This window comes from Meleagris gallopavo, chromosome 2 (genome assembly GCF_905368555.1).
Source record: "Meleagris gallopavo chromosome 2, MGAL_WU_HG_1.1, whole genome shotgun sequence".
NCBI lineage: Eukaryota > Metazoa > Chordata > Aves > Galliformes > Phasianidae > Meleagris > Meleagris gallopavo.
Window position 1 is genome coordinate 35617133 of NC_139405.1, and position 24207 is coordinate 35641339.

General features: G+C 33.2%; 1 protein-coding gene across 1 annotated transcript in view; it reads right to left on the minus strand.

Annotated features, from left to right (window-relative positions):
* Positions 1-24207, minus strand: part of FMN2 (formin 2) — a 141125-nt gene that overhangs the window by 104606 nt on the left and 12312 nt on the right. Inside the window, exons 2-4 of the mRNA XM_085218363.1 lie at positions 17978-18198; positions 9644-9791; positions 7277-7344 (exon numbers count right to left, since the gene is read on the minus strand). Of these exons, the coding sequence (XP_085074489.1) occupies positions 7277-7344; positions 9644-9791; positions 17978-18198 (437 nt within the window). The remainder of the gene's footprint in view (positions 1-7276; positions 7345-9643; positions 9792-17977; positions 18199-24207) is intronic.

Genomic DNA, 24207 nt, shown 5'->3' on the forward strand with positions numbered 1-24207 from the left:
TTTTCTATATATCACAGCTAAGAAAACCAACCATCTCACTGTGTTAAAGCAAATTAATCTGTTGTAATTTGAACTTTACTAAATTGGCATACTATATGAAGAAGCTAAACCTGTCTGGACTAGGCTTTTTTTTTTTTTTTTTTTTTTTTTTTTTTTTTTTTTTTTAAGTTTTTGGTTCATTTGTAGATTGTTCGGCACCCTGGGTAGGTACTGCTGTTTATTCTACCTCATTCTGTTATTTCTGTTCTCTTTATTGCCAGGAACTGTACTAGTTTTTGTACTAGAGATAGAAAGTTATGATTCTATAGCCCAAATGAGAATGTTAATATAACCTGAATTGGTGACTCCTCCGGAGTCTCTCTTTTCTTTTCCTGATAGTCCAATACTGGAGAAAAAAAAAAGATAACAGTTTTATGGGTCAAGTTTGCCACATCCTGATATGCAAATGTCTGGAGTGCTTGACCTTTTTATACAAAAGCTTAGCCAGACCACAAAATAGAAGACTCATATATTGCTTTTGTTTCAAGCTTCAAGCAGAATTAGTAGGAAAAAAAAAAAAATACCCTCAGCAAGAATAATTTTTTATTGAAAGGATAAATAGCCTTCACTGTCCTGAAATATGAGCCTGCTATCCACTAAAGAATAAGTCTGGGGAGATGAAGTCAAAGTCTTCACAAATATATCCATGAATATGCTTAAGGTAGGGACTGGAAGCCAGTCAGCTTCTCTAACTCTTTAAAGTTGGAAAGATTATTAAAAACAAAGATTTTTCATTTCAGATGAGAATATTAAATAAAATAAATCACAAAGCTAATCTCCAATGATTTCATTATGTTTTGAGAGTTTAAGTAAAAAGATTTTGGTATGATGGATTTTAGGAAAAATCTGTCTTTAGAGTAATATGAGTATTTGAAACAAAGCAGGTAATTTAACATTTGAGGATGTGATTTTGGGTTTTGAATATAACAATCAACATATCCTCTAAATTGAAAAAAATACGCATTTAAAATCTGTATTTTCTATATAACTTTATGTCTGTTATGCATTTGTTTACTCACTGCTCACACAGAAATGACAATGTTCTGCTAGTATTTTACTACCAATCTATAAAAGAGCAAGCGAGAAAGACAAACCATTGCTCAGAGTCACACAAACAGGAATACAATAGGTAACTCCTCCTAAACAAGACCTATCCATTTCAGCCATTTATATTTTAGAAAGAATGAGAAACTTGCACATTATAGCCAAGGATTTTAAGTTCCACCACAAAATTCCGCTTAAATAAATCAGTCTTTTTATCCCTGCTGTTTGTGATAGAAGTAAGGAAAGTCTGTAAATCTTGATCAACTTCAATAGTACAGAATTAGCAACCACACAGCTCAGGCAATATTTTTCCTGGAACTTTAAGGTTGGTGCTACTTTTCAAAGCAGTTGAATATAAAATAACAAAGAATTCTGTTGGTTTTTTTTTGTTTTTTTTTTCCTTCCTTGTTTCCCCCCCCCCCCCCCCCCCCAAGTATAAATCAATCAAAATTGAAAATGCAGAATGATTATGCAAAACTTATATTCTGTTCTGCTATATTCTCATAAAGTCTGCTTCATAGAAACTGGATGAAACACCTGAACTTGTCCAGAAGTTTATTGAGAAATATTTTAATCATAAGAAAACTAGGAGTAACTTTAAATGAATCTACTTTTCTTAGGTCACGTATTTTCAGCTCTTAAGCTGTTATGTCACATCAGAAATGTAGCAAGAAATCATAAAGAAAGTCTTCATCTTTCTACCACTGACTTGGCAAAGCAGAAAGTACATACTAGCACTTATCACAGATCCATCCCTGGAGATGAACAAGTCCTAAGAAATGCAGCCAAACATCTATGCTAGCTCTACTTGAGGAAAAGTGTTGGTGGGAGAGAGACTGAACATAATGTCCTCCCTATGTCTATTCAGCCCTAAAATATTCTATGGCAACTTTGAGGTAGCTTGCCAAGTATCAAAGAGGAAAAACAATAAAAAGCCTTTCAAATTTAAATGAGTATATGAGTAAAGCATTTTATAATGAACATTAAGAACACAGATTAGAGCAGAACTACTTTTAGTCTCAGTAGGATCAGGAGGAAGAGTGCAAAAATGTGCTATTATCTCTTCCCAAAGACCATATTTTGTTCTTAAAGAAGTAGTGGCTTCAAGCAAAACAGTGGAAGCCTATCCAAGAATTATAAAATTGTAAAGTCTGGATTCAAAATATTAATATTTGCTCTGAGAATCAATTGCTTTTGTTTCCTACCACAGAGGCTTGATATATTAGATTCCATTTTGTCTTTCTTTAAATGCAGAGCCTGTGATTTATATTCCATGCATGTTTAATAATTAAATAAAAAGGCACTTTTTTTTTTTAAAAAAAAAAAACTCTCCAGCATTATAAATGAATAAAAAAGGTTCAAAAAAGATTCAGGCTAACAGTTATCTGCCTTCTAGTGGTCTCGGAGATTATACCAATCAAATGTGTTTACAATTCTGGATTAATAACCAACAGTAACAGAAAAAAACCTTAATGATAGCACAGACTTTCTGAACATTCAGTATTTCAGGATATGGTCTTATTAGCCTTAGCAGATGCTCCAGTTACTTAAACCATGGCCAAAACTAAATACAATAGATGTGAATACCCTTCACAGCCTAGCTTCTTAACTACCAGAAACCCACCACTTTCAGACCAACAAAATTGAATTCTCACCTGAGAGTATTTTAAGGATTCCTCTGAGAACGATTTACCAATACGTTTCATGCTCCTTCAAAAATACTTAACTGCCATCTAGCGGCTGAATAGGCACACTTCTTATGGTGCCTTTAAGGCTCTACTTACACAATTCTACCGTTTCTCCTTGTGATCTCAACTTTCCTTCAGGGCCATTCTGACACTTATAGAATCCAGTGCTTTAAATACAAAACTCAGCTAGAATAGAGAAGAACTCACACTCTCTCTTTAAATTATATTGGGGCTTCAGCTTGGGGAATAGAACAGTCATGCTCAGTCAATAAATATTTTAAAAGTTCGGTCTATTTCTCTACTAGAGTTATTAAACAAAAAAATCTTAATGCTCATTAGGCTTTCTATAGCAGAAACAAAACCACTGAAGCATGTTTAAGCTGAAGAAAACGTTCTGACATTAAGAAAAAGAGAAAGATCTCAAAACTGTAAACCTGCATAAAATCAGTGCTTCATGAACATTTAAAGACCAAATATACTTGATTTCTGCTTATTGCGTCTGAGATTTAGCTTTGACAAAGATTAGACTTCTTTTTACTGCTCAAGTAAAACATTCTGCACTTGCAATTTCCTATGACTGTTCCTATACCCACAAATGAAGTATCTACCAGATTTCTATCATTTCTTGTGCCACAAGAAATTTGTTTTCTTTCTGTACATTTCTGATAAAGCATAATTTATTCGTAAGGCTAATAGTGAAACACCTACATAGGCTTACTTGCTCGAAGTGAAGATACCTCAAATTGTAACATTACATATTGAATGTAAAATTAGAGTAAGTTGCTGCACCACACATATACAAACCTAGACAATGTTGGGAAAGATTAGATTTTAAAAAACTCTTAAGTTTTTCTCAAGCTTTTTGTTTTCTGTGATTTGGATATGCTGGCATGAAGTTGCAGGAATCTTAAATTGATGCTTCTTCTTGAAACAAAATACCCAACTATTTGAGAGAACACAGATTATAGCATTTACTTTGTAAAATTCAATGGGTAGATTTCATTATCATTCAATTCATACAGCAAACTTCTAAGAAGTTTCCTTCATTCAAATTCTTTTGTCAATAAGACCATTGCATCTTCTGAAAATATGTATTTTTGTTCTCAAGAAAGAACATGCAAATCAAAGCTGAATTTAAAAAAAAAAAAGCCGTAACATGGGAACTTTTCTCTTATTAGCATAAAAACTTATTTTTTTTTTCCTCCAGTTCCTATTGAACAGTTATTAGCCAGTCTCGTTTACAGCATCTTTGTCCAGATGAGAGCTTTGTTATACAGAAATAAGAAAAACTCCCTATTAAAAAAAGAAATCCCTAATGTATTTGCTATTGTAGAATCATTTCAGGCAAGTCTTCTTTGCCTCACCTCTATCTCTAAAAGTAACCTTTTTAAGCTTTCAGTTACAAGATTTTGAATCGCATTCATGCCTCCAAGACAAAGTTGAGCTGTGACACTTTATAGAAATTAAAAGTCCCAATCCAGCCTTTTCTTATTTTTAAAAAAGACTGATCTATATATTTATCTTACAGTATATCACAACCCTTTTTCTAATATTAGGAAGTGACAAAATCAGAACATCCCAGCAGTTGCTAAATTACTACCCAAAGGAATTATAACAATTTGTAGTTAAAGACTAGTTAGAAAAAAAAAAAAACCTCCCCCTGAAAGGCAGAGAGATTGTCATCAAAGCACAGTAGCAGTTTTTAAGGGGACAGTCGAAGAATCAGATTTAATGTTTTCAAAGTAGAAGATATATTCAACATGGTAAAATGTATCATGTAATTTAAGGTTTTTAAAGCTAGAATTGTTTCCCTACGGTATTTTTGGAAAGTGCCCCAACAAGATCCATAAATCCATTTTTAGTGCCTAAGAGCTGCTAAAATGTTGCCTGGTTGTTACTCCTAGATGAAGTACACCGAATTTCAAGGAGTATAATACTGGGCAATTATTTGTTGGTAGAAATTAAGTGAGCCAGACAAAAACAAACAACTGAATTTGAAATGCTACAAGAATAAGGTTGTTTTTTGGTTGGTAAATTTCTCCACTGGAAACGTAATTTAAATACTCAATGCAAACTGTAATATAACCAAAATCAGATATGAGGCAGGAGACCAGACATCTTCAATGGAATGTAATTCATTATATTGAAATTCTGACCTTCAAATACACGTAATCATGGCTTGTTTTCTAAATTTCTGCTGAGTAGGCATGTATCACAGGTGATGTGATGTATTTCAGATACAGAATATCACAGAAATATAAAACGCTTTGGTAATAAGATGTGTAAAAGAAAAAGAAATTTAGGTGACTGTCTAACAGTATATAAGTTTCTGGTTCTGTGATGTCCCTGTACTCAAGCTCAGCTTTTATGTGATCATTTAACAATTATAAGCTTTTATTTCCTGTCTGTTACGACTCTATCAAATATATAAAATAAAGCATAGTAAAATTGAGTTAAAGCGTAGGGAAAATTGCAATGGAACCATGAAAGAGCAGGAGAGAGAATAACTTGGCTCTTGCATAAAAGTACAGCTGTCAAATTGAAACATCAAGTTTGAAGATCAGGTTTCTAAATGAGAACATTCAGTTTTTCTCTTCTTTCTTCACTAAAGGACTTCCATCTAACAAAGATTTCTGTTTGTTCTGAGAAGACCGTCTAGACATTGTGCTCTTCTTTGGCAATTCAAAATTAAGATTTGAAATGACTGCCATTTCATCTTATTTTCCCCTCTACTGAACAAATCCTGCATTAAAAAACAAGCATTCTCTTACAATCTCTTTTTTAAATTATAACTTCTGTGAATAAGCTGTTTTTGACTGAAGAAGAGAAGTCTTAACACTTTAGGAAATTAGGCCAAAAAATACAAAATTGTGTCTAACATCACAGAAGGAAGGAAATATTCAAGATAGATTAAAAAAAAATGCCTTAGAATGGCAAGAAAATGCAGAATCTGGGGAGGGAGTATAGGGAGAAGGAGACAGCAAGGTGACATGCACTTTTACTTCAGAAGCCTTTTGCAGTAAATTTCATTAACAGAATTTTTATAAGCAAGATAAATTATCATCATGTTACGCTTGCATTTGTTTCTATGTCAATACCAACCACGTCAAATTATTTTTACCCAATGCGGAAAATTCTTTTTAAAGGGAAGGGTTAGGGTAGAGAGGAAATTTGAGAGAAACAGTTGATCAGATTCAGATTTTGTGCTAGGTCTCCCCTTCTTTGTTATCACCTATTTGAATAACAGCAGCCAATACCTGCTTCCTTCAGAAATAAAACTTACAAACTAGATAAAGAATGAAATGATAGATCTCTAAAAGAAACATTTCATAGCATTACACCACATTTAACAAAAAGTACAAGAAGGAATTGACTATCGTACATGATTTATCTCCAAACGTGATAAAAGGTATTAGTTTTACCATTTTGCTCAGTAAAAAAATCTCTCTCTCTCTCTCTCTCTCTCTCTATATATATGTATGCATGTTGGATATTTTCAACTGTTTGGGAAATACAGGAACACTTTCATTTCACCCATGTACTAATATTAAGGTTCTTCCACTCTGATTTTTAATGTAAACCAGGGAGAAGACATAAAGCAGCAAAAACTTGAGAACACTTCTTGTCAATGAGGTGATCATGCATACAAAGTGCTTATTCATTGATGACTAATAAGTATGGAATGGAAGAAGTTCACATTATTGCTGTAAGAAATGAATAGTGAACAAGAGGGATTTGCTAACACTAGCAAATGGAATAAAAAAAAAATCAGACAACATAAATGACTGATGCAGGATAAAATAATGCATGGCACAAATATAATTTAAGCTTAAGATATTGCAATGTAGAATATTTTTGTGATATAATTTTAACTAATGAGTTCTAGTCTTCAAGTGATCCTAAATATAGAGAAAGAAGAATTTAGATAATCGACTAGAACTTTTCAAATGTTTGGCAAGACTAAACCACACATAAAATCCCTGCTTGAAACTGGATTAAGTTGGCAAGCCTAACAAAGAATAGAATGTATTTTCTTAGACATAATTTTCTACCTCAGAAACAAAGTCAATGATTATTTTTACAAAATACAGCCATTAATATACAAGAAAGGGCTGTGGCCGAGGAGAGTAGATAGATCAGCTCTATTAAAAAGTAATCTCTACCACTATTAGTCACACAAACTTCTGTAGATTAACTGATACAACCCAACCTTTTATTCCTAAGAGATACCATTAGATCTCTGTAACAAAGTATTACTTCTGAGTGAAGTGAACAATAATTTGACAATAATTATTTTAGGCAGGCAAGAACATTTAATTTCTGCCCCTAGATAAACAATGGAGCATGAGGATTTTGAAAGAAAAATTTAGATTGAAGAGAGATAACTTAAGTGTTTACATTTTGAAAATTCATTACACAAGAACTATATACAATATATGACAAAAGTACTACTTTTCCAGCCTTTTTATAGAATGCTACTTAAAATGCTTGTGTCAGGATCTTACCTGTACCTGCTGAACATCTTCTATGTGTTGTTTTCCTGCTTCTAGTACAGTAGATTTCAACTCTGATTCTGAAAAAAAAAAAAAAAAAAAAAATCATATACACACACATTTCATTGCTATCCTAAAATATACATTAAGGATGTAATCAAAAGAAGGTAATTAAGAAAACATAGCCATCCTACTTTCCTAATTATCCACTTAGAGTTAATGGCACGTTATACATATATATATATATATGTATATATGTATAACGTGCCATTATATATATATATATATATATATATATGCCATTTATATATATATATAAAGTGAGCCTGTATTTATTAAAATCCAGCATTAATTAGCATCATCTTAAAAATATAATACATAAACTTCAAAGAACTCTATTTTGACTGTCAAAATTTCTGATTTAAAGAAAAGTGGTTACTTACAGGTTTCTTATCTACATGTCACCAAAGGTTAAACAATAATTCTTTTGACTGTTCTTCACATCCAGTCTCATTAAGTATTACATAAAATCATAGAAAAGCTTGGGTTGGTAGGCACCTCAAATATCATTCCAGTTCAAATGCCCTGCAACAGGCAGGGTTGCCATCCACTAGGTCAGGTTGCCCAGGGCTCCATCTAACTCTGCCTTGAACTTCAGGAATGGGGCATCCATAACTTCTTTGAGCAATTTGTTCCAGTGCCTTATCACCCTCTGAGTGAAGAATTTCCTAACATCTGATCTGCATTTTTCTCACTTCTTTTAGCTTAAAACTGCTCTTTGTTCTATTATTATCAGTAAAAAAAAAAAAAAAAAAAAAAAAAAAAAAAAAAAAAAACCCTCTATCTTTTTAATAAGCTCCCTTTAAGTACTCAAAGACTGCAATGATATCTTCCTAAAGCCTTCTCTTCTGCAAAGGCTGCAAGAACCCATAAGCAGGATGATTACTGCTGGCAGCTATGTCATCTTTTTAACATGGACCTCCTGATCTGTCACAGGATTTGAGATGGCCACTAGGAGGTAGACAATGACAGAGATAAAACTTGTATTTTAAAAATGTGCTTGAAAGACAATTGGCTTTACTAAAGAAAGTAAATTTGGAGAAATATCAAAACAATATTATTCCTTGTCTGGCATCTCAGTAGTGCAAAATAGTCCTGTATACTTATTGTGTAAGCATACAGAAATTACTTCCTAGAGCTAAGGGCATTCAAAGTGCAGATATAAAACTAATTATTTACTTTGGGTTCAAATTGAGTTAAAAACAGCATTAATTTGACTTTCAAGACTTCAGCAACATTATCCATTTACATTGAAAGATAAAACAAGAACTCTTCATTCTTCAACTGTTTTCCACTTCTAAAAAACTAGTAAAAATCCCAATGAACATCTATGCATTCCTCCATTAAATTACCTTATATATATATATACACACACACACACAAACACACACACACACACACACACACAGAATAAATATAATATATAACAACTTACATAACATATATATATATATAAAACTAAAATATTATCTGCACTTTTTTTCCTGGAAAATGGCCATCAAAACAAAATTCCAAATTGACATTCTTTTCTTAGCTTCAAGCTTTTGTTTATAAACTGTTGTCTCGAGTGTTAACATTGTATATAATAATAAAAATACAAATAAATAATAGCTATTCTTTATACAGAAATTTAAATCCTTATAAAATACTTGCCCCCTCCACATATCAAAGGCCATGTATAAAAACAGTAATTTAGTCACACATCATGAGATAAGCGTGAATATTTCAGGATTCCTGTGCAGTATCACTCACTTGCATTTTCTTCCACATGGCAAATACACAAACAATCAAACAAAAAGCTAAAATGATCCATTTACATGAGTTTAATTCAGAACATTTAATTTTTCCTTTTCCTTCCATGCATCACATGGCAAATTTACACCAACTGATAAGTAAATTGATGACTATTTATGCTCAATTTAGAAATGGTAACAATGTGCAGTTTTCCTTTTTGTCTCTAATTCTATTTGCTTAAATTTTTTGCAGTATTTAAGAAGGCAGTGACTGAGATAAGGAATAAACATATACTACACATTTTATATAAGTATAGTAGCAAAGGTCATGAGACCTGGTAACAATCTATTAGTCAGCAGATGCCAGGTGCACATCTTGATTGCTAAGAAACATACATTTTTTCCAAATATTTTCCTAATATTTTTTATTAGATTTATGCTATCTAGCAATATTTCTGATGCTAACTCAAGATCTTCTAAATCAGATCTGTTAGAAGTTAATATCTTAATTTCGTAGCTTGGATTCTAAAAGGCAGCTGTTCCCCCTGTGTCATATATACATCTTGTCTAAGTCCAAAAAATATACCTGCTTCTGGAATTTTAAGCCTTTGTTCTTCATCTGGAGGTTTGGGTGGGGGCCATGCAGATGGAATTCTTCTTGGAAAGCTTCCTTCGATGTAATCTGATGAGTGTGTGGGTTGGCTAACTGCAGCCCAAGTATAAAGCTGGTCTTGCTGTGGTCATTGGAAAAAAAAAAAAAAAGGATTGAGAAATTAATTTATAAAAACAATATCAAAATATCAACGTCTTTGTTTCCAACATAGAGTTCATTATCCATCCCTATGTCAAGGCAGGTTTCTTTTTATACTCTCCATCTTGTGCAAAGAACTAACATAAACCTATACTGAAAGAACTGAATGTTCTGATTTTGGAATAACATCTATTAACAATAGAAAAACTAATCTTAGCTATATATATATATATATATATGTACAAAAAGAGACTAGAATACAGTTCAGCATTTTTGGAGTGTGCGAGCAACTCCAACATCTTTTCTTAGAGAGACAGAAGTTTCTGTCCAGAGTGAGAATACTACTTTAAATAGGGCTAGTTTACAGTTTGCAGAAAGAAAAAAATATTTCAATCTGTACTCTATATTTTACATTATATTTACAAACCAGAAAAAGAAACCAAATATTCTTAGAATCCTTTCAGAATAAACTGGACTGAGATGTTTATTCTCTACAACTCTGCTGATTTGCTGTTTTCACTTATATTTCTGTATTGATAGACAAATTAAAAGGTAAGTTTGCTTTTAAAAGTAAATTAAAGTGTTCTTAGTCATCTGATGTCAGATCCACGCACGTTCTTCAATAGTTTTCAATTTTATATTTTGTATAAGTAAGAGACATCCAGACTCTCTGATAACAGGTTGAGCAAACAGTTACTAATGATTTCAACTTGAGAAAACTTCAAGTAGTTTTAGTTGCGATTCCCAGTACACATCAACAAGAACACTTTGAGATCAGATCTTTTTAATACTGTAAATTTTACAAAAAACAATCCCAGCAAGAGCATAAGTCCTAGCATTTGGTCTGGGACTATGCAAAAATGTTGCACTACAAAATTAGAAAAATCAACATAAAGAATAAACATAATGATATCCCTCAATAATATCTTCTTTCAAAGATGACATTTACGATCCCTGTTTCACACTCTTCTTAGCCGAATATTGGTAATGTGTTTTGCTGTGTATTTTTAATATTAAACTTTTTTTTTTTTTTTTTAAACATAGATCCTAAACAAGTATTGAAGACAGACATCGGAAGAACATAACTTTTTTGGAATAATTTCTACTCCGTGTGACTAAGCTGCTACTTCTTTAAAAATAAGTTGTGATAAAGTGGGACAACTTTATTCTAATCTAAACAACTTAGAACATGCAAATGCAAAGAAAAAACTCTGCTGCAAACATATTGGAAAGAAGTTTATTAAATCTTTCCAGCATAAAAAAACATTACAAGAACCCAGACACGTAATCAGATCTTTAATAAAGGCAAAAATAAATATTTTTATCCATTTATACAAAATTACATCAAACTCTTAGACTTTTAGAGGCAGATAGCATTAATGGCTATTGTTTTCTCACTTGCTATTCAAACAGGCACGGTTAATGCGATTCTTCCAGTAACTTGGTACTTTCCATTTATCCAATTTATGCAAATTTTTGCTTTTTAGAAGATAAACATTTCAGGCGTCAGCCTAAATTTCAGAAACACAACAATAAAACGGAGAAGGAGAGAGGGAGACCTGTGAATACAGTATAAAGAAAAGGAAATGGTGCTAAATATTGCTATTTATCTTTTTTTTTTTCCTGCACCATCCAAATCTCAAAAGCAGAGGAAAATATTTCTGAAACAAACCAGAACAAAATATTTCTGCCCACTGTATTGCTTAGCATTGGAAACCTTACACAATCCAAGGAATAAGAACAATCTGTGCAGTAGGTTAGCTGGGCTATCACAGACAGTTTTCACCAGGAGTTATAAAGAAATAAAATTGAAAATGACAATAAATTGTAGATTACATTGACATAATACAAATAGAAGACAAACTATTCCCAGATGTGATATTTCAGTATCTTGAAAGATGCACTATAACCTTTTAACAAACAAGCTTTGATGCTGATTAGTCTACTTGAATTTTAAAAAACATACAGATATAACATAATTGTACCATTATCTTAGAATAATGGTACAATTAGAATACATTATCAGAGTAACATAATATGAAATAGTTGTGTTCCAGCTGATATAATTTACAGTATATGAATTATGAACAATTATGACATCAGACAACTCCATCCTATACTCCTAAGCCTTGGTTACTACAGAAGATTTTTTTAGTTGTTGTTCTGCTTGTTTTTGAATCTTTCATTTTCTATTTGACACAAAGAAAGATGAGGGAAGAGTCTGCAATATAGTAGATACTTACAAAGACGTATGACAACTTGTAAAAATAACTGGTTAAAATCAAAATGCATCACAGTTAAACATATAAGGAAGGTACTTAACACCACCTGGTTGTAAGCTTAACATGTAACTTAACATGTAAACTTAAAACAATTTCAGATATTAAAATTCCTTTTCACAGAAAGGTAGTCTGAAAAACTTGCCAAGTTGATATTCTATAAAAGGCACTGAAAATGGGAATAAATTAATCCTATTTTCACTTCCACACAACCCAAAAGACAAATCATTTGAATGTCCTAATTCTTAAGCACTCAATATGCAGTCCAAAATCTCTTTGCCTTTACTCTTTAGCTCCTTCTCAGTCAATATAGTAATATATCATGTTTTTTCCAAAACTGATACTGCTACAAATTTGTATGATTATTGGAAAATTTTGATAAAGGCTATATGCAGTCAATTCTATGATGCTGAAATGCTATTCAAACAAAATAAACAACAAAAAAATCTAAGTAAAGTATCCATGTTTTGTTTTACCATTAATAAATTTACTATAGGAATACATGAAACTACTGACTTCCAACTTCTTCTGTAATATTTCCTCAAATACAGTTTTTACTACATATCATTATAAGCACTGCAAATTAATTTCTTACCTTGATCAAGTGTTGAATATATTTAGAATTTCCACTTTGTCTTGCTCAATCTCCATTATTAAATAGTATAAAGCACTGCTTTTGGATTTAAAAAAATAAAATAATAATCCATCTACTGAGTGATCCCAGTCTTATTTGGGCTCATTTCTGTGCAGACATTGAGAGCTTAAAGCTCGGAGTCCAGTGCACTAAATGTCATGTCACGTGGAAGATTCCGGTTTTCGCATATCCTTACACAGCACTTTCTTCTGGTTCTTAAAACTGCACATGGGTGAGGCAAGCTGCTAAAGGATCTGATGATAACTAATCAATAGACATTTCACCATTTATAGTAGGTAGTGTTGAGAATACAGCTGTACACAATCAGATCTGTGGATTAACTCGCTCTCTTCCTGTAGCTTAAAACAAGGCTTCTAAGGTAAGAACTTTTCTAAGAGCTTGCTTGTTCCACATTGTATGCAAATGTTTGTACTTTAAACAGCGCTATCTTCTTTACTGCAGATGGAAGAGAAATATTTCCATTTAGAAAGTTTAACCATTCTAATATACTAAATATACATTTCCCTTTTCGCACTGCATGTAAGTAGTTAATTGGACAAGCAAGGTTTTAGTTTGAGAAATTAGAGCCAATCCACCTCAGAATGCTCTTACCAGCAGGAGACTGCTTTATTTTAAGCAGCTCTTAAAATAAAGAAATCAATACTATCAAGAAAAGGAAAAGTGGTTTACTTTTTGATGAGAGGTTCAGTAGCAAAGCTCCATCTATCTAACTACTGTAAAAAAAAAAGTGCAGAATTAAACACAGCTCTCAGCTTCTACTACCTTTGGCTGAATTAGTGAACAGAAGTGCCTTGCAAGCCTGAAAAAATTAGCAAGTCAGTCAGAATATTGTAATATATGGCTGAAGTAGCATTCTATTTCCATGAACTAAATTTGTGACTGAGCACCTTAGTTATTTGACTAACTTGCTTCTTTTTAGAAAACTAAGGTGCCTCAACAACACACTGCAGAAGTACCTGCCAAGTTCCACAAGCCATGAAACACTTCTTTCCACTGAAAATTTAGAAAAAAATTTATTCTCTTCAGCAAAATAGAACAAACTTGTTGACGGCATCAAACTTTGTTAGTGTTTCAGTCTTGTGTTTAATGGATAAGAAAGGCCAACAGAGCAAATAGCCATGGTTAGGGTTATTATGGGAAAATGTATCAGTTTTAAATTTCAACAACTATTCTTATTCAATTTCAGAGTTACTGTTCTGGTCTTCCTTTTACATAGTTTTCTGTTTTAGTACAGCTTAGAAGATTGAGCTTCTGCATTTACCTGATTCTCTCACAATAAAACAGAAGAATCTGAAGATCTAGTCTCCTTACCCATGAGACTCAAACTTTCACATGGAAGACCACATCCCAAGACTACTAGCTTACCAGCTATTACTTAAATCACCTGGATGTATATACTTTCTCATTTACTTTCCCAGAACTAAGATTTCTAAACTAGTAGTAATTTCAACAACTGGATAAAACGCAGATTAGTACCAAGTACAGTCAGAAATTCTTAATAACAGTGAAACTGAATATAGTTGCCTCACTTTGATAGGAGAATGTCAGCTTTTATTGGTGTCCAGTTTCAATTCTAATATATTTTGGAGACTTTACTGATGGCTGTCCATATACAGCCACGTTCTAGCTCCTGTGATACATCATTAACAGAGCTAAATAGGGGAATAAGACCTCTATTGAAATTTGTAATTCTACTAATGTCTGCAGAAATTGCCTGGGATGCATTCTTGCTGAAGATGAACTGTTTAGCCAGCTCAACCTTATGTTGAGCTCTAACAGGATAATATAATGAGGTAACATACAAAAAACATGAAGATTACACCTGCACTATATAAATAAAATTATTAAATTACATACCACAGTCATTGGGACTGACAGTCTTCCACAAAGCATTAATTTATTATATATCTTTCAATCAGAGAGTATATTTGATTTTCATTTGATTCCTTAGGAGCACTTTTGAACAAATCACAACTACTAAAAAGGAAGAAACTGAGCAGGAAAACCAGGCTACAGTAACACAAAAAACTAATAATTATTTGGAGAACATTCTTTGAATAAGCTTTCCTTAATCTATCCTTCTAAAATTTTTGCATTCACCAGATTCAGTCATTTTTTTTTTAAATATACTTTTTAGTTTCTTTCATAAACAGGCAGAATGTCATGCACTAAAGATAATGTGACAAGTAAAAAGTCATGACACTCATAAGTCAATAATTAGCTGCCCTCTAATGGGGAGGAAACCAGCAAAGAGGCAATCACATTTCTAGAGAATGAATCTGCCAATGTACATTTACTTATTCTTGGTTGTTATAAAATAAATAGAAAAAGCTGGAGTGAAAGCTTTCACTGCTGCTCAAAAGCAAACATTTTAAAAATCCCAATCTGTCTACTTCTGTTAGTTTTAGAGCTCTGCTCAACTTTTATTTTTCAGACTAATCTTTTATTCTGGACATCTGTCAGATTTTATTTTATTTTTTTTCCCAAAGAAATAGCTGACAAAAATAAGATAGAACTAAAAAAAATCTTATTGTAAATCTCAAGTTTCTATTATTTGGACTACAACTTGAAATTTGACAAAAAGATCACGGACATTTCAGGAACATGTGATTTCTTACCATCATTAAAATCCATCCACAATCTGACCAGATTATAAATATCCTCAGCAAGGATTTCGTGAGAGCTGATAGCTTTCTGATGATTCATGCTTTCATTGAGTATTCTTTGGTACTTTATCATATAGTAATAAAGGAGTGAGCACCAGTTCCACACAGCATAACCCACAGCAGAAATGCAAGTGCAAAAAAAGACAAGAATTGTGAATGTTGTCTTTAATCTTCATGTATTGTCTAACACAAATCAGCGTGAAAAAGAAAGAAACAAGATCCAATGAGAAAAGTAAAGATTACAATCATTTGATGGGGTGAAGCAGAGCCCCACATTAAAGTTCGGGATATTCCAAGAGAAAGTAAAAAAGAAAGTTCTCTGCTATGCTGCTGAGAACACAGGCAGAGGTTTCAATACTTGCACAACAGGGAAAACTAAAGGTGGCTACTGGACATGAGTAAACAAAAAAGATGAGAATATAATCAGTGTACAACTGCAAATATTTCAAGCCACAAGAGAGTTCTGCATTAGCCATGTTAAATTAAACATGACTTATAAATAATCTGTTTACATTCATCTCAGGCCACGAGCAATAGATCTCAGAGTGAATAACACATATGGAATTATTTTCATAAATTGTAATCTCTTTAAAAAAGTCTGTGGGCCCACATTAAGCAAAAGAGGAATAACAGATTTTATTCAACATGAAAAAGAAATACAAAAAACATAGCTAAGTGAAAACTCAGAAATACATGTGATTAGTCACAAAAGGAAAAAGAGATCCAAAGAAGGATTTCAGTGGAAAAAAAAAAAAGTTGGCAATCCAGCAAAAAGCATGCTGAAGGAGATTTTATAAGAACCAGACTGAGACAAAAAAAAAAAAAAAAAAATCAAAACATTCCCATGAGTAACTTAAGGAATAAGCAATCATGAGAGTTGGATGTAGCAGAGTAGGTGGACAATGAGGTGGTAGTTAAACCTGGCTCTTACCAGGATGAGGAGAACAGGAGTTTTGCTGATAGCAGTTTCAGCTGAGTAAAAAGGACACTTGGCCAAACTGGAGGGGATCCAGCATGAAACTGGAGGCAATGGCTGTTAAGTGGCACATCAGACGAATTCAGATAAAGGAAGAGTACAGGGCTGGCTATGCTCCCAAATTTGGGGTAAAGTCAAAGAGACTATGCATCTCCTAACTCTAGATAGGCAAAGTCTTAAACACTGCTTAAGGCTAGTCTAACTTCTCTGTCAGTGGTTGGATCAACAGTAAAATCCTGTTTGGTGTTTTTTTTTTTGGGGGGGAGAGGATTTTTTTTCTAGCAAATATTGTAATCAAAGCTCTAAAGGAGATGAGATGAACTGAATCTTTGCTAAAAGCAGAAAACTGAAAATGTTGCTAAAAATGTTTTAAACAAATTGACAAAACATATTTTGCAATAAACTTAAGTATGTGAAACCATAAAAGAGAAATTTTCAGATGGAGTGCAATGTTAAATTGCCTGAATAACGTTAGTTTTATAGTCATACTCCATTGTTAATTTTCTTCAATTTATCTCCCAGAAAAAAAAAAAATCCTCTAGTTTGAAAATACATTCAACTTAAAAAAAATAGCAAAACAATAACAACAATAATTCAATGTTTTGCTATAGACATTTTTAGAAAAGCTCAGTTATATGGGAAAGCTTGTTTGTTTTAAGAATATATCTAGACATTTATTCTTTGCATGCTCCTTTTATCATCTACATACTACACTACCCTTCAGCAAGATGAAAAATATTTAAAACATTAAAAATACTCAAGGTCTCTCATATCAATCATTTGCTAACCATATCTAAGCAAGTTTCATCTGTAAACTAGAGATGATTTGATAAAACTCTGGTTATCTCCAGTCACGTGATTTGATGCACTGACTAAAGCCAAAATTTCAATGGAGAAGTTCACAATAAGTTCACCATAAAAATTCAACTACAGTATCATACAGTAGAATTAAATCTTAATTTTGAATTTATTATCAAAGGGGAAGGAATAGTGTGTTAGGCAGTATCTACCAAACTATCCCTTCTTAAATTCTGTAACAATATGCAAATGCCACCAATAACAGCACTGTGGCCAGATAGCTCAAAGGCAGTGATAACAATGTGGTTGGAATGCCAGTAAATTTATACTAACTCCTGCCCAATTTTGTATCCAGTGCCTTTTCAAGGGGGTGGGGAAAAAGAACTGTCCATGCTAGATGTGTAATTTGTGTTCCATTTATTATGTGCTCTCTTTGTTTTGCTTATGACTGATTTTTTATTTTTTGGTGAGGCAACTATTAGATTTAAATATTGGTAGTCCTATAAAGGACCCGGATTCATATAAATACTTCATGTAAAACAAGGCTAAAAAATACAGAGCAACAGTGCAGAATAAGATATGAATTATAATGCCAAGAAACCACGTAAGCTTAACTATGTACATAAGCGTATGTACGTGATATCAAGAAGTTGGCTGGCAATTTTTAGAAAGACAATTTTCATTAAAGAGGCTAACCTTCTCCAGACTGATTCTTTCTCTCAGGCAATCATAAGGCACTGATAAATTACATCCCTCCTGAAAAAACAGACAAAAGAAAACTTTTCCAGTACTTACATCAAAAGTGGGTGTACTTTGCTGGGCACTCTGATTACATGGTTCTCTGAAACAATCGGTGAATGGAAGTAAGAGACCCAGTGCAATAATACGAGAACATAGCTTTTCTGCTTCTTCTTGCGGTGCATTTTCCTGCTGGCTGAAGAGCTTTTCCAGCAGAGTTCGTCCTGCCAACACAATGACATAAAACAATAAGAATTTGTAGCTATCTATGGAGTACAAAGATTAAGGCACTACAATGCTTATTGAAAATCTCAAGAAATAAAAGAAATTAAAAATCTATATTAAAAAAATTGTGGACAAAAGCACCTGATAATAAAACAAACTCTGTAGCCTGATTAGTTGAGATGTTCAAGAAAAGATACATTTAGCTGGCTGCATTGTGGAGCAGGAAAAACAAGATTTGTTACTGAAGCATCAAGTTCCTATTTATATTACACAATTACACTTTCTCCTGATGGAAAAAAAAAAAAAAAAAAGAGATTACTGAGAATTGAAATACTTTTTTTTTTCCAAGAGCGCCACACAAAGTTATCGTGGAATCAAGTCTCCCAGCTCTTGGAATTGGTCTTTATTTTTTTGAATCAAAGCAATCTTAGATTTCAAGAAACTGTGCTCCAGTACTGTGGAGAAAGTCTCAGAAGAATAACAACAGCAGTGACAACAAAAAGAAAAATTGATAACTACTCAGCTTAAAATGATATTTAATACATCTCCAGCAGAGTGTTCCAAGATAAAATGCAGTGCCACAACCAGCAATACAGATTTTAGAGAAGTAAAACTTTCCAAGATTCAGAAAAGTGATCCATTCCTGTTACAGGGCTGGATTTGATGATCAAAGAATTTTCACTGCTCTCTGACCAGACCAGAAAAGGAGAGCATCTGATATAAAGCACATTAGAGGAGACAGTGCTAGAGGTCTGAAAGATCTTCGTACTCTGTAGATGTAGCCAGGAAGAGACTTTAAAAAAGTCAGTAATATATGCAAGCTGCAGTACAATCTACATTATAAGAATATTAAATTACATGATTAAGCTCTAAAATGTCAGAAAATGCCAATGTTCGGATTTACAGAATATAAAAATAGAGCTGAAACAGTCCTACTGGAAGAGGCAGAGGGAGTAATAAATTTAATCGCATGTTTTAGTATGAACTAGCTGTGAATATAATTTGTACCTAAATCAGTTTGTATAGTCTGTTTTTTCCACTTACTCACTGGAAGACAAAGTTATTCTCCAGAAAAAAAATCATTATATAAATAAAGCAATTTGGTGTAATTTTAATCAGTTAAAACAACAACATAAACTTTTTTCTTGTAAAAAATGCAAAAAGATTTCTGTTCAAATTTTATTCAAATGCAAAATTTTCAAGGCTTTTTAAACACAAAAAGGATTAAAAAAAACATCTGGATGTGATTTGAAAAACATATTGAGATTTAGCCCAAAGTTTCTGTATTATTTTAACTTCATGTGGCAATTCAGCCTAAAGTAAGCAATACAAGAAATAACTTCTAATGTTTTATAAGATTTTCCTCCCCACGTCTACAGATCTGATAATTCTAAATTATTAGTCCAAGTTTCCTAGCCTTTAATATTAAACACATTGCTGTAAGCCAGGCAAGAGAGGCACGTGTTTTGTTACATTCTGATCAACTTGCTGATTAGTTTGCCTCTGTGCCTTTGGTTTCAGAACCTATAGAGTGATGCTGTAACTGCTTTCTGAACATACGCCTCCATTTATTTATCTAATGATACTGAAGTTTTAATGACTGTGCTTTGCACCAATGTGTAGCATTCCTGGAGCAAAGCACATGATATTATAAATCTAACAGTGCTAATTTAAGTTCAACAACATGAAAAGTCACCAAGCTCGATGAGACTACAAGTAATGAAAACGAATGGGGAAGTCGCTTTACATTAATCTGAAATACACAGCACTATATATTTCTTCATGAGATTTTAAATATTCAGAATTCATGTATAGCATTATAGTTTCTGACTTGATTTCTTTTTTTTCCAGACATTCCAACATTTAAAGAATTTGGTCATTTTAAGAGTCTTCTCCTGGATGTGCAGGGGTACATGCTCCCCCACTCCACACACTTCTGCTTTAAGCTAATGAACAGGAATAATATCTGTAAATGACAAGACAGGAAATTAAACCCTTTACCCCCCCATCCCTGTCCCCTCTCATCCCCTTCTTGTCCCATCATCTACCCATTCATTCCTTAATTTCTTAACAGTCTTGCTCATGATCAAATACTCTGTTAGTTGTTCAGAATCTTAGTTGGTATTTACTCAGTTTAATTTGTATAGTAGTTATTATATATTGCTGCCTTTTAACAACTTTCAAGATCAGTTTAGGATTCTGAAAATATGTTTAAAAAAAAACATGGATGAACTTCATTTCTTGTATATTACTCTGCATTACTTATGCCATTTTATCCATCTGCCCCTGAAGTGTTTTCTCTAGTGTATTATCAGCCTTTGGGTAGTAAAACTTATTTAATGATATTAGCTATTACTTTTTAATTTTTAAGCATCAGTCATTTAAGTGCAGAAAACCCGTGTATTATTAAACTGTCCTTTGCAACAAATACATAATGACTTAAAAAAAAGAAGTCATCAAGACAAAGGTAATAATGTTTTGATGTATCTATCTTCTAACAGTGTGCATTCCTTGCTCTTGTGGAGACCTGAGGACAGAGAGAGAAATTGAAATTTCAAAAAAATATATTTAGCCAGCTCTTTTAGCACATTTTACTAAAAGCAAGCTAAAACATGTTCAATTTTCAGTGCATACAGAAATAGCTCCTCTGTGAACAGCTGTGAAAAAAAAATTGCTGTATCAACATTATAACATAATAGATTTAGAGCACTTAATGAGCAATATTTTTAAAACAATGCCAAACCACTGATTTTTTGCATCTAACTAGCTAGGTCTTATCAAAATGAATGGTTATTTCAACTATCAGAAAAAACACTCACCAAAAAAAACAGAAAGCCAAAGGTATAAAAAGACAGCATATTTTTCTTAAAAGGGGATGAAGAAATACTCTACTCAAAAAAAAAAAAAAAAAGGATTTCAGTACTGCACAATGCTATTCGTTTTCATAAAGCAACTTCATCCATGCCGCAGAGTGAGTCCCTGCAGTACAGCAGTTCCAGACGGGGCTGAAACTTTACATACGACCAGGACATATAAAAGCCACCTCTTATCAGTAAGTAGTTTCCCCCCTTGTTAACCTGTATTCCTCCCTCCCCTGCATTCAGGTAAAAGCCATAGTTGCCACTGCTATGAAAGGATTCCAGCAGTGAAGTCCTCCAAAGTCCTTCACAGCTTATGGATGCTGATGGGGTCCCCTGTCCTGCTGCCATCTGACTCTATGTTCTCCTGCAGTTACGTCAAAGCAACCTTATGCAAGGTGCTTGTGAAGCAGAAGTCATATTTATGATTTTGATACGCAGAAGACAAAGATTATATTTCTGTGGTGTTATAGTAAAATGCCTTCTTTAACACCAGACTCAATAAACCAGCTTTGTTTAGAACTGGAATTGCTTTGCTAGCACCCTATCCACACTACACATCTGGAACTAATTCAATAAAAACGTTTTGACAACTTGCATAAAATTAGAAATGCCAGCTTTACAAAGTTAGTCCCTCAATCCCTTAACAGCAAAAACAAAAGTCACAGAAGTATTTAAGGCAAAAGTTGAGTTCCAGTCAATTTAAATAGCAATATTTTAAATGCTTTCTCAACAGGTAAAGATTTCTTCTCCACTTCATATCCATTAAGATGATGCACTATGATCTTGCCAACTCCTTTGCAACGTTACAGTTTTTCCCCTTATGACAAAGACTTAAAACACTATCTAAACCACAATTGGAAACAACTATGAACATGCAAGTCATTCCCTAGAGAACAAAAACTCACAAGGCCTAGTATAATTTCCTTTCATGCTGCCTTCCTTTCTCAAAAAAAAAAAAAAAAAAAAACCACCACAGAACATTTGCAGTTCTTGAATGTTCATTTTCAACTTTAGATTTACTGAAGCTTTATCTACTGGGCACAAGCCCAGACACAATCACAGATTCTCCTCTGCTCTGGAGAGATGTCTATTTGTATTACTTCTCCTTACATACAACAGCAACTGCTGCTGTTAGTAAGGATAATCTGGACTGGTTTGTCTGCTGTGATCTTGATAGAGTCATTTCTGATAGGAAAGGATGCCCATTTTAGAAGGAAATGCATTTGGTCTATTACAGCTACCTTGTATTCCAGGACTTTTTTTTTTTTTCCTCCTCAAGCAGATGCAAAAGTACTACACTTTTATGAAATTTGGGTTTACCTTAGACTGGACTGCATATGGGACTACCAAACATTGAAAGCATGTTCAATGCAGTTCACAGAAAGACACTGGCAAATCTTAACTAAAGCAGTTCACATTATAGCTTTCCTCCTGTCTACTCTGCTTAGAAGAGCAATAAAACCTTTACGACCAACCAATACCATAAGCATACTGTTGTAGGCCTTGGAATTACACATTTATCGAGGAAAGAGTGAGGGATGGATGGAGAAGATGAACAGAAGAGAAACAGGATAAAGAACTATAGCAGTCACAGACATACCGGGAAAAAAAAAAAAAAAAAAAAAACATGAAAACACGCATTGATGTACTGCATCACATCATTGTTTGCAATGTTTCACTGAGAGGACTGTTGTTACTGTTGTCAATATTTATCTTTAAATATGTGGTTCTTATTCTTACACTGCATTTGCAAAAGCCTGAGAACACAGCTGTCAGTGAGTAAAGACAACCATACTGAGTTATAGTCCAAAAGCTTTCTCTTCTGCTGCTCTCCTGTGACAGCTAGACCTCACTTCCACCATTAGCAGAGCAGCTGCTTCAGCAAACCTTAACCTATACAGGCTGGAGACAGTTTCCACTTTGATTTCTCCCAGTGAGAAGCGAATGACTGCAGTGTAACGAATCCTGAAAGCCCTACTCAGACTCATGCCATAGATGACTCATACACATACTGCTTACATCTTCAAGAACTGAAATCAGGTTGCTTTTTTTTTTTTTTTTTTTTTCCTTCCTCTTCCTCTAATTTCAGTGATATCATAAATGCTCACACAGGAAAGGCCTTTAATAAGCTCTGAAGCAAAAAGTATCATGGGCATTGCTCTATTTTTTGGAACATAAGGCAAGAAAACAGGAAAAGAAAGAAGATGAGATGGTGTATATCTATATAGCATATGTTTTCTATTAGCCTGAAAAAAATATAGAAAGACAGTTGTAGCCTTATTACGATTTTTCAATTCACACAGGATTACAGATGCAAACCTATTTCTATAAATTTAAAGAAAATAAAAAAGGGGAAATAGAAAAGCTGATTTCCACAGCAGTTAGAAGTTAGGAAATGCAATAATTTCAAAATGCTTTCTGTCTCCAAAACGCTTACTGTCTCCTTTTCTTCTAATATCAAGGGGCCATAACTTAAGACTAAGTTACCTGGCAAAACACCTGAACTGTGCAGCATTAAATGCTTTCCAGAATGCTGGAAGAGGACAAACCTATCTTGAGAGACAAAGATACTGCAATGGCTATATGTAATTTCTCTTCATGGTATGAGTTTTTCTCATCAGATTTCCCCAAAATGACAAGCAAAAGCTTGCTGATTAATGCCTAGCATAAAGCCGTCACACTTCATTCTCACCTTTCTGCTGTTTAATGCACTTTCACATATTAAAAAATTGTAAGACTTCTGATCCTGGAATTATTAACATGTGTATTTCTCCTTTCACTTCATATTCTTTCCAAATGTCATTGTTTTCAGCTAAACTGTAACAGTCAGCCTATATACGACGTATAACATACGGCTGCTGAGAGTTCTTCAGTGATACAGAGGGAAAACAAAAAACTATAAATTTGTTCTATTATTTCAGGAGAAAAAGAGTTGACTGTGTTGGTCAACCCTGCACAAATGCATATTAAACATATATTTCCATTTAAAAATATTTAGTTTCTTACTCTCCTGAAGACTGACCTGAAAGATTATGTCCACTATTCCTGGATTAGAGAACTCATTTATTGTACTTTTTCATTGCAAAGCTTCTAATCCTCTGCTGATTTAGACTGGAATATTTTTCCAGATCTCTCATCCTGTGAGGATTTTGTTTGTTTTTTAAAGGTGACTGAATCTTTACCAACATACTCTTCCTTAAA